Source organism: Carlito syrichta, unplaced genomic scaffold (assembly GCF_000164805.1).
Source record: "Carlito syrichta isolate Samal-C Ts95f unplaced genomic scaffold, Tarsius_syrichta-2.0.1 Scaffold311833, whole genome shotgun sequence".
Lineage (NCBI taxonomy): Eukaryota > Metazoa > Chordata > Mammalia > Primates > Tarsiidae > Carlito > Carlito syrichta.
Window position 1 is genome coordinate 246,258 of NW_007255929.1, and position 10,908 is coordinate 257,165.

At 41.4% G+C, this 10,908-nt stretch overlaps 1 protein-coding gene across 5 annotated transcripts in view; it reads right to left on the reverse strand.

The window, feature by feature from the left end:
* TFG (TRK-fused gene) overlaps positions 1-8,729 on the reverse strand; it is a 37,268-nt gene extending 28,539 nt beyond the window's left edge. For 3 of the 5 annotated variants that reach the window (XM_008069147.1, XM_008069149.1, XM_008069148.1), the window contains exons 1-2: positions 8,400-8,718; positions 3,818-4,044 (exon numbers count right to left, since the gene is read on the reverse strand). In XM_008069147.1, the coding sequence (XP_008067338.1) occupies positions 3,818-4,001 (184 nt within the window). In that variant the 5' untranslated portion in view covers positions 4,002-4,044; positions 8,400-8,718. Of the gene's footprint in view, positions 1-3,817; positions 4,045-8,399 lie in introns of all 5 variants that reach the window. The other 2 variants (XM_021718110.1, XM_008069146.2) reach the window with 2 other exon arrangements.
* Positions 8,730-10,908: the final 2,179 nt, after the last annotated feature.

Genomic DNA, 10,908 nt, shown 5'->3' on the forward strand with positions numbered 1-10,908 from the left:
GAAGGCAATCCCATTTACAAAAGCTACAAAAAATACATATATAATAGCTCCAAATAAATAATAAATACACAGGAATAAGTCTAACCAAAGAGGTTAAAGACCTCTACAAGGAAAACTACACAATACTGAATACAAACAAATAGAAAGACAGCCCATGCTCAAGGATTAGAAGAATAAGTATTGTTAAAACAACCTACAGATTCCACGCAATCCTTATCAAAAGATATTCTTCACAAAATATATATAAGAAAAAATGATATTCTTCACAAAAATAGAAAAAAAATCCTAAAATGTGTATGGAACCACAAAAGACCCCAAATAGCCAAAGTAATCCTGAGCAAAAAGAACAAAGCTGGAGATAACACACTACCAGACCTTAAAATATACTACAAAATTACAGGAAACAGCATGATACTAGCATGCACATAGATTAATAGAACAGAACAGAAAACCCAGAAATTAATCCACATATTGACTATCAAATGAGTTTTGACAAAGGCACCAAAAACATTCCTTGGGGGACAGTGCTGGAAAACTGGATATTCATACGCAGAATGAAACTAGACCCCAAGTCTCACCCCATACAAAAGTTAACTCAAAATGGATCAAAGACCTAAATGTAAGACCTGAAAAAATAAAACTACTAAAAGAAAATACAGAGGAAACACTTTAGGATGTTGGTCTGGAAAAAAGATTTTATGAAGAAGACTTCAAAAGCACAGACAACAAAAGCAAAAATAAATAAATGGAATTTTATCAAACTAGAAAGCTTTTCTACATATCAAAGAAAACAATCAACAGAGTGAAAAAGACAACCTACAGAATGGGAGAAAATACTTGCAAAACTACTTATTTGTCAGGAGATTAACAGGAGAATACAGAAGAAACTCAAACATCTCCAAAATAAAAAAAACAAACAATCCAATTAAAAAATGGCAAATGATCTGAAAAACGTTTCTCGAAAAACATAGAAATGGTCAATACATATATGAAAAAATGTTAAACAACACAAATCATCAGAGAAATGTATATCAAACCATAATGAGGTATCATCTCATCCCAGTTTTGACGGCTATTATCAAAAAATAAATAACTGGGGAATGGACCACGTGAAACCCAATCTCTACATACTATATTCTATATCTACATAACGAACATACCTATATACCCCAGGAATCTAAAATAAAGATGAAAAACAAAAACAAAAATAAATAAATAACAAACGATGACAAGGATGCAGAGCAAAGGAAACTCTTACACACGTTGGAGAGAATATAAACTAAACTAGCACAGTCACTATGGAGAACAGTATGAAGGTGTCTGAAAAAAACTACAGATAAAACTACCATATGATCCAGCAATCCCAATAATGGGTATTTATCCAAAAGAAAGGGAATCAGTGTATCAAAGAGATATTTGCACCCCCATGTTTATTGCAGCACTACTCACAATAACCAAGATATGGAATCAACTTAAGCACCCAGCAGTAGACAACTGGAAAAGGAAAATGTGGTATAGGTACACAGTGGAATATAATTCAGCCATTAAAAAAAAAAAGAAAGAAATTCTGTCATTTAAAAGTAACATACACGGAACTGGAAGACATTATGTTAAGTGAAATAAGACAGGAACAGAAAGTTAAACACCACATGTTCTCACTTGTGGAAGCAGAAAAAAACTGATTTCACTGAAGTAAAAAGCAGAACAGAGGATATTAGAGGCTGGGAAAGTAGGGAGAAGAGGGCATAGGGATACAAAATTACAGCTGTATAGGAGGAATGCATTCTAGTGTTCTACACTAATGCAGGATAACTGCAATTAATAATACTAAATAGTTTCAAATACCTGGGAGGATACTGAATGTTCCCAATGCAAAGAAAATATCTTAAATGATGAATTTGCTAATTACCCTGATTTAATCACTATATATTAGATGTACTGAAACATCATTATGTACCCCCATGAATATATACAATTTTATTTGTCAATTTAAAATAACTTAAAAAAAACTTTTGGGACTTTGCAAAAAAAAAGTTACAAATTTGAACTGTAAAGTCAAGGACAAGAGTAAATTGATCAAATTAGGGCACAAATTTAGAAGTCAGAGGCAAAAGTCAATGTTTTATAAGCAGATGAGATTACCAGGGAAGAGAACAGAAAAAAAAAATTGTTCTCCTTAATTGTTTCTTAACATGAGTAAGTACCAAAAATTTGTCTAGGGTGCTCTTAGACCATACATCACTAAAGAAAAGGGGATTACACCTGTAGCCAGATGGCCAGCTTATTCGATTGCCAATGATTTACACTCCTCTTACATAGTATAAGTTGTAGGAAGTAGGTGCCCAGGCAGAAACTACATTTCCCAACCTATGTGTATCTCAGCAGAGCCATGTGACTGGGTCCAGGCCAGCATGATATGGGTAGAAATGATATACTACACCTTGAGGCCTAGGAAGTAAAATCTCCCAAGTAGTTCTTCATACTCTGTATTCTCCTGCCTGACTGTCAGATGTCAATTCCTAAAGTGAGCCTGCAAGCCAGTTGTTAAAATAACACAGCTGGGCTGGGCTCAGTGGCTCAGCCTGTAATCCCAGCACTTTGGGAGGCCAAAGTGAGAGGACTGCCTGAGCCCACGGGTTCGAGACCCGCCTAGGCAACTTGGTGAGACCTTCTCTCTACAACAAATCAAAAAACTAGCCGGGCATGGTAGCGCCTGTAGTTCCGGCTACTTGGAAGGCTGAGGCGGAAGGATCGCCAGAGCACAGCAGGTCGAGGTTGCCAGCAGCGTGCCAATGCACTCCAGTCTGGGCAACAGAGTGAGACTCCAACTCAAAAAAATTAATTAATTAATTTAATTTAATTTTTAAAAAGAAACGAAAGTCAGATCCAATAAAAATAAGTGGATGACAAATGGATACATTAAAAAAAAAAAAAGAAAATAACACAACTTCTGTCGGCCTGGATCTCTCAATGATTTCTTGAGTGTTAAACGACTACCATTTTAAGATTTCTACTATAGCAGTTGGCATTACTTTAAGCCAACAATCACAGAGACAAAGAAAAAACTATTCGTGATAAGAAAACCAGGATAAGAACAGTGTCAGAGATGTTAAGTGATAAGAGTATTTCAACAGGGATAGTGTAGGTAGCAGTGCCAAACACTGAGATCAAGATCAAATAGTGTACAAATAAGTGCAAGAGTAAAAAAGATACTGGTAACCACCTAAAGAGTAATTATCAGTAGAGATGGTAACAAAGGCAAGGTAAAGAATAGGAAATACAGTCTACTACCATAATTCCACTGTGTTTAATGAAACATTTGTCATGTAAAACCCATTCCATAAAAATAGTTTTGTGGTAAAATGAGTCTGGGAACACGGAATACCATAAACCGACAATGTATACCAGGTATTATACATGCTGAGAATTCTTGCAATAAAGAAACACATTTGTCTTTGTTTAAATCAGCTTTGCCATATTTAGTTGACATGAAATCCTTTTTCATTCAGTACATACCGAAACCTCTTTCACTTTGAAAAATAAGAATAAAATAAGAATTTAGCAAAAAGAAAATCAAAATTGTATGAGCAGAAGGAGAAAAAAATGCTTGTTAAAATGTATGTGAAAATGTTCTAACACTTAAAACTCCCTTTTAATAATAAACCATTTAGTTATTTTAACTTGTAAGAGAATTATACTAACTACACGAGTATCCCATTCAATAAAAGAAAGCAGGCACTCAACTATCATGAAATAAAAATGGCAAAATACACATACAATAATTAGACTTTTAAAAACACTGTAAAACAACTCTTACCTTCATCTTTATACTTTATTGTGACTTCATCATTACTCAGAAGTTTTCCTCTGAAAACTCGTTGCATCATTAGCACTAACTCATCGTAAGTAATATCTTCATTATGAATAGGAATTCGCCGAATGTCCTCCCCAAGCTGAGCTTTGATGATTAGCTTCCCACTTAGATCCAACTGTCCATTCATGGTGGACTCCAGGATGGTCTATATATACAACTCTAGAGAAAGACTGACAAAAGTGGTTTTGATGATTTAACAACAACAACAAAAAAAAATGTATCTCAAAAGCTGATAAAAGAGCTGTAATTCGAATCTAAGAAATTTCAGTCTTCAAATGATTCATTGTCCTCATGTTAAAATGGTCTAGAGACAACTTTGCTACATGAATAATAAATGAGGTTTGGGCCAAGTGCAGTGGCTCATGCCTGTAATCCCAGCACTCTGGGAGGCCGAGGTGGGAGGTTTGAGTTCAGGAGTTCAAGACCAGCCTGGGCAACACAGCGAGACCCCCTGTTTCCACAAAAATAAAGATTTAAAAATGAATAACAAATTAAGTTTTGCTATTGTTTTTTACATATATTTATATGTAACATTTTTTTCCTGAACTTATTTTTTCTTTTCCACTAGAAGACAGAAAGTAAACAATTTGGTTTGCTGTAATCTCAGCTACAAGAGTGCCTAGCACGTGGTAGTCATTCAATAGTTGTTAAAGAAAGGGAGTAATAAATACTGGCTTCAGAACTGTATTAGCCTATTAACTCTAAATGCTAACCCTGAAGAGAAAAGCATGCAAGAATATTAAAATAGAGCCTCGTTTTTTTTTTTTTAATCTCAGAAATAAGATAGACTTCCTAAGTATTTTCTCTGATTTCCTCTCTATTTGGGGAACTTGAGAATTGACAAATGTGTGATACCTTCTTGAGTTTTTTTTTTTTTTTTTGAATTGGAGTCTCACTCTGTCACCTAGGTTGGTGTGCAGTGGCACACTCATGGCCATCCCAGTGTCGACCTGCTGGGGTCTGGCAATCCTACCACCTCAGCCTTCCAAGTAGATAGAACTACAGGCACGCGCTACCACGCCCAGCTCATTTTGTATTTGCTATAGAGACAAGGTCTCACCAAGTTGCCTAGGCTGGTTTCAAACCTGCAGGCTCAGGCAAGTCACTAGCCTTGGCCTCCCATAGTGGTGGGATTACAGGCTGATTACCGAGCCCAGTTGTCCTGAGCTTTTTTTTTTTTTTTAGTTGGAGCCTCACTGTCGCCCAGACTGTAGTGCATTGGCCGTTCCCGGCCACCGCAGCCTCGACCTGCTGGGCTCCGGCGATCCTTCCGCCTCAGCCTTCCGAGTAGCCGGAATTACAGGCACGCGCTCCCACACCCGGCTGATTTTTTGATTTATTGTGGAGATGAGGTCTCGCTGCCCAGGCGGGTCTCGAACCTGCGGGCTCAGACAATCCACTCACCTCAGCCTCCCAAAGGCACGGGATTACAGGCTGAGCCACCAAGCCCGTCTTGTCCTGAGTTTTTTAACAAACCTGTTCCCCATGGTGCTACATAACCAGGTGGCCCCCATCTGGATGAATGTGTATGATTAGAATTCATACTTTAAGAGAGAAATAAGATAATATCAGAAAGCTAATCATTAAGTGCTAATTCACTACAGAATTTTTCCTTCTTGAGTTTTATTTTAATCTTTAATTTTATTTTAATCTTTAATCTTATTCAGCATGATTATTGTTATGATTTTGTAATTTTAAATTAAAAATAACATCTAATGTCTTTAGAAACATAAATCATTGCTAAATAATAACTGAAAATATACTTATGATCAAATAATGGGTAAATCTCTCTTCCTCTCAAGGTCAAGATGTCCTGAATATTTATCTATAATCAGTTTACTTGGCATCAACTTCTTCCTCCTTCTGCCCGAAGCAAATGCTCTCTCAAGACTGTTTAAGGTATCCTATAAACGCCTACTGGCCACAATCTGATTTCAATCTCAAGCTTTACAACTACAACATTCTGTTTCCTCCTCCTAAACGTGTTATTTCATTAACATCACCACACTTCTCTGCAATTCTTCTCTATCCCTTTTGGATGTGTGAAAGCATTCACCTGCCCCCAACACATCAAACATTTCAAAAAAATTTTCATAAATCCTACTTCATGGATATCACATATTAATGCACTAATCTTTTTTCACTTAAATGCCACAGGTCCTTTCATCTAACTATTCCTTTAATGCAGGGGTCCTCAAACTACGACCCGCGGGCCACATGCAGCCCGCCAAGGACATTTATTCCCATTTTGTTTTTCACTTCAAAATAAGACATGTGCAGTGTGCATAGGAATTTGTTCATAGTTTTTTTTTTTAAACTATAGTCCGCCCCTCCACTGTCTGAAGGACAGTGAACTGGCCCCCTGTTTTAAAAGTTTGAGGACCCCTGCTTTAATGAATGTCTCTTGGACCCCCATACCACTCTCTAGACAGTATATATGTTATAAATAATATTTAATGAAATGGGGCAGTAGAACTAAATATATCACTCTAAGGTCAATGTAGAAGGGAATGGACTTTGTTCCCCAATCTGGATACCATGCTTAGAATGAAAAATAAGGATACAGTTAGTTTTTTATCTGCCAATTCTCACAATGGACTTCGCATGAAGAATGTGATTACCTGAAATCTCCATGCAACCAACTCTTCACCTTCTGCAATGCCTTCTGCAGAAGGTGAAGGAAACATTTACTAAACACCTACTATGTGCCAAGTTGTGAAGTATAATTACTTCAACAAGATGGCAAATATTCCATCTTGTTTGCACTGGCAGCCTGAGAGTAAAAAAGACCTTTCAATAAATTAACATCTTTGTTACCTTCTACTCTCCACAGAATGTGTACACCAGCAATAACATAGATAGGGACCCAAGCTCAGCCTAAGTTAAGATGGTATTCTCTATTCCCAGCAGTATCTAGAGTAGTGCCTGACATATAGAAAGTTTTCAAAGAAATGTTTTTGTTCCCCGCACAAAAGATAAATGAGGAATAATAAAGTTCTGATAAAGGGTCTGGGAGAAGAAAACTGTAATATCAGATTAGTTCTTAAATCAGACCTTCACAATGTATCTCTTTATGCAGCTACAAGTGATCCTCCACGTCAAACCTACTCCTAATTAAGAGAAAATTCCAACATTGACTATGATTGGTGGTATGTCCTTTTGATTGTGGAATAGTTGTCGCTCAGTTCCAGGGGATCTAAAATCTTGAGTCACATATACACGGGATCTTCCACGTTTGCCTGGAAATTCACTTTTGGTGTTTCCCACGGATAGTAAACTCCCTGTGGCCAGGAACCAGTGCTTCTTTTCTAAGGCTGTCCCCAGTTGTGCAGCTGTCGCCTCCGGGTGAACACACAAGTATCACATAAGGGTACAATAAAATTTTCCCTTCAAGAGGAAATCCCATCCCCACATTGCTTTATATAACAGAATTCCTGTCCTCTTTTCTCTAACAAGGTAGTAGATTGGGATGAACCAGCTTCTAGAACTTCTAGTGAGATCGCTACAATTTCTTCTCCCATCGTGTCCTTGTCCCACCCCTTCTAAAGTCCACAAATGACTCGGCCACTTACTTGTATAACCCTCCAACAGAAACAGAGAATAAACTGGCATGCTCAGAGCCACATAAAAAGCCTGCCTCCGGAACCAGGATCTGGGCACAGGGGCCAAACTTCAGACTCCACTAATCCTGAGAGTTAAGACCCTGCTCAAATGCAGACGCTGCAGCTTAGGCACCTCCTGAAGGGAGCAGTTTCCTTCAAGAAATCCTACACCGCGTCAACCCTTAATCATTCCCCTGAGTGCAAGCTTCCTCGAATCCTGCCGGGCCAGAGGCGGTGTAGCAAGAGGGTACAGATTCGTGCTACGAGCTATGTGACCTCAAGTCCTTCTCGAAGGCTCGCCCTCATCCTTTTCAAAATGAGAATAACACTGTCTGAATGTGGATGGGTCCTTGGGGTAACCCAATGAGTTTGTGCCTCTAAAATTTTACTCAGGACAGTGCCCAGCAAAGCAAACTCTTTTTTAAAAAGTTAGCTATAATCATCACTATCAAACCGGGCAGGGCCTCCAGTCGGCGCTCGGTTAAGCCCTGAAGTTCCCCTTTGTAAGGGACCCTCATCAACTTACTCCCACGGACGCCACCCTTCACCCTCCTCACCCTTCCAAGCTCCTCCAAGGGGGGTCAGGCGCCGACCACCCCAGGCCCTCCAAAGCGCCTCTCCTCTCTCGATCCAACCGTGGGTCCAGGTGGACCTGCACAAGGGCCCCAGCTGGCCCAACGCCTCCCGGAGCCCCCGAGGGCCGCCTCCTGGCCGCCGTGGCCAGCGGCGGCTCCTCGCTCCCCTCCCCCTCCGCGGCTGCCCCCACCCCGCAGCGAGGCCCCGCCCGGCCTCCCCCCAGCCGCTCCCCGCGCCGGCCCCTTCCCACCGAGCCTCCGACCCGACCCGCCCGGCGCCGGTGGGTTCCAGCGAGGCCCAGCCTTCCCAGAGAGTGCGGCCGCGCCCCCCGTTTCCAGCGTCCGTACCGGCTTGCCCAGGCCGCTGCGGCCGCCTCCGAGCGGGTCTCCGCCGGCTGGGCCGCCGCTGCCGCCGGACTCTGGGGCGTCGCAGGGAGGCTGTGGTCACAGGCCGCTCGGTCGCCCTCCGCGGCCGCCGCACCTCGCTCACGGGCCCCGGCCGATCGCACGGACCCGACGAGTCCAGCGAGAACTCGGGCCCAGTACGTGGCAGGTGGGGGAAGAAGAGAGGCGGGAGCAAGAATTAAAAAAAAAAAAAAAGCCTGTCCTTTCGCCCCGCCTCACAGCGAGCGGGCTAGCCCAGGACGCATGCGCGGCGGCGTGGGGCACGCGGCTGACGAAGGACTGGAGAGGCCCGGGCGGCGCCGGCCGCAGAGTCAGTGGTCTCTCACTGGGCGACGGGGTGTAGGAAGTGTGAGCCGGACCGAGGCACGCATGCGCGGGGCGTGACCAAGCACTTCCGGTTTCCCGAACGCGAGTATTTCCGGTCTCCAGCCTGTGGGCGGGGCGTGATGTACCGTTCTAGACTTTTTTGAGCGCCTGTTCCGAGTAGCTAGCTATCCGAGTTTTAGTGATTTTTGTTGTTGTAGTTTTCGTTCTCCTAGTCATTTCCCGGAAAATATAACCATGTTCCCGCTTTCCTTCTACAAATCCATTCATTCATTATTGGGCGCCGGTGTTTTTGCCAAAAATGGGGATGAATCAATTTGTGAGCGAAGCAGTTTCCAGTTCAACAGGGAAGACTAGATAGCGTTTACGAAACAGGACAAATCAGGAACTGTGTAAAGAGTAAAGGCTGGGAAATCAAAGCTAAGTGTTCCAGGAGTGCTTTTTGAAGAATAAGGCATTTGAAAGTGTACCGTTCTCCATTTCTGGGTATTACCGTAAAAACAAGTGAGAACTTATAGCCGGGAGGTGGGGATGGATTGGAGGGAGGACCATCAAGATGGGAAGTTACTAAAAGGAAGCAACAGGGTAAGGGAGATTCTGGCTAAACTTAACCAACCAGATTCTAGATGATGATAGGTCAAGGTGATCAAACATTACCTAGGGTAGAGTGGAGGATGAGGAACCTGATCAGATACCCTGGATTCTTTCTAAACTAACTTAGCAGAGTTCTTTGCTAAAAACAGATTTTACAAAGAAGTGCACAGATAAGCCTAGGAGGAGGTTCAGGAGCTTTTACTAAAGTTTGTCCAAGCAAAGAATCTTTATCACTTCTAAGATGGAGGCTAAGCTAATAGGTAAAGCGTTTTAACCCCACCTAGCCCCAGTAGCTCACCGGATACTCCTTAAGGACCTGGAGTACAGTATATTCAGGTGTTTCAGGGTGCAATGTTGTGTTCTTTTAGTATTGTAAGTAGTGTGGTCTTTTCCAGTTATAAGTTTCTAAAAATTCTGTTTGAGAATGAAATATGTGAGTTTAGAATGCTGTTTGCTTTTGATTTGTATTTTTCAACAGTGGTATTGCCCTTTGAACAACTGTTTCCAGGGACTGAGGAGCAGGGGGCTGCAGAAGTTATGAAAGTGTTCCTGATTTTCCTCCAGAGAATGTCGTTCACTTCTTGTTTTTTTAAAGCTGAACAATAAAGGTTTGGAGAAATGTACTGCTGTCTGATAATAGTATTCTTTGAGATGGTTTGGGATTGAGTAAAACCACACCCATTTGGGCAGAGTAAAATATTTCCTGAAGGAAGTGAATTATATCACTGTTAATCTCCCTAGAAAGAGGTTAGACCTTGAGGAAGAAGATAAGGAGAGGAACCTTGGTCTGGAATGAGGTGAAATAATTTCCCCTCTCTAGATCCCCTGTGAAGGGACTCCCAAGAGTCCTGCCACTGAGGAGAAATAAACAGACCCCCGTTATACTGTCAGTTGCAAGCTAGGGAGAGAGGTACCCATAGGCTGACCTTTTGGAGGGACTGGAGGTCATGGACTCTGAGCAATTTGAGGTTCTTTATGTTGTAATTCTCTCATGATTCCCAGCTACCACTTGAGAGATGGGGTTGCGGTGATTCCTCAAGGCAAAACTGGCACACATTTCTGTACTTAGGATCCCAATAAATGCAGGTGATAACTGGCCACAGAGCCATAATCTGAATTGAACCAGTCACCTTCGTTACTAAGAACATGGTTTCTTCCACCATGTGTGTAGACACTGATGTTTAGTTATTGCTGCCTTTTATTATTGAAGCCAAAAAGGCTAAGTTATTCTTATGATTATCATTTACTAAGCATTTATGGTCACATTTATTGGAAACAAGAATTAAACATGCCATTAATTCTATACGTAATCACACCTTTAAAGTACTGCTAGTCAGAAAACATCTTTTTTTATATCAATATTTTTTATTTTGATATTGTGGGGTACAGTTAAGGGTTAGGTATACAAATACGCTTCGTTCAGGCACCCTTGTTGATAAGGGGTGTTTCCCTGTCCCTAGACAGATATTAACTGCTGTTAATCCCACCTCCCTTCCCCTCCCCCCCATAGTTTCCCACCACTGTCAGTCCTTTT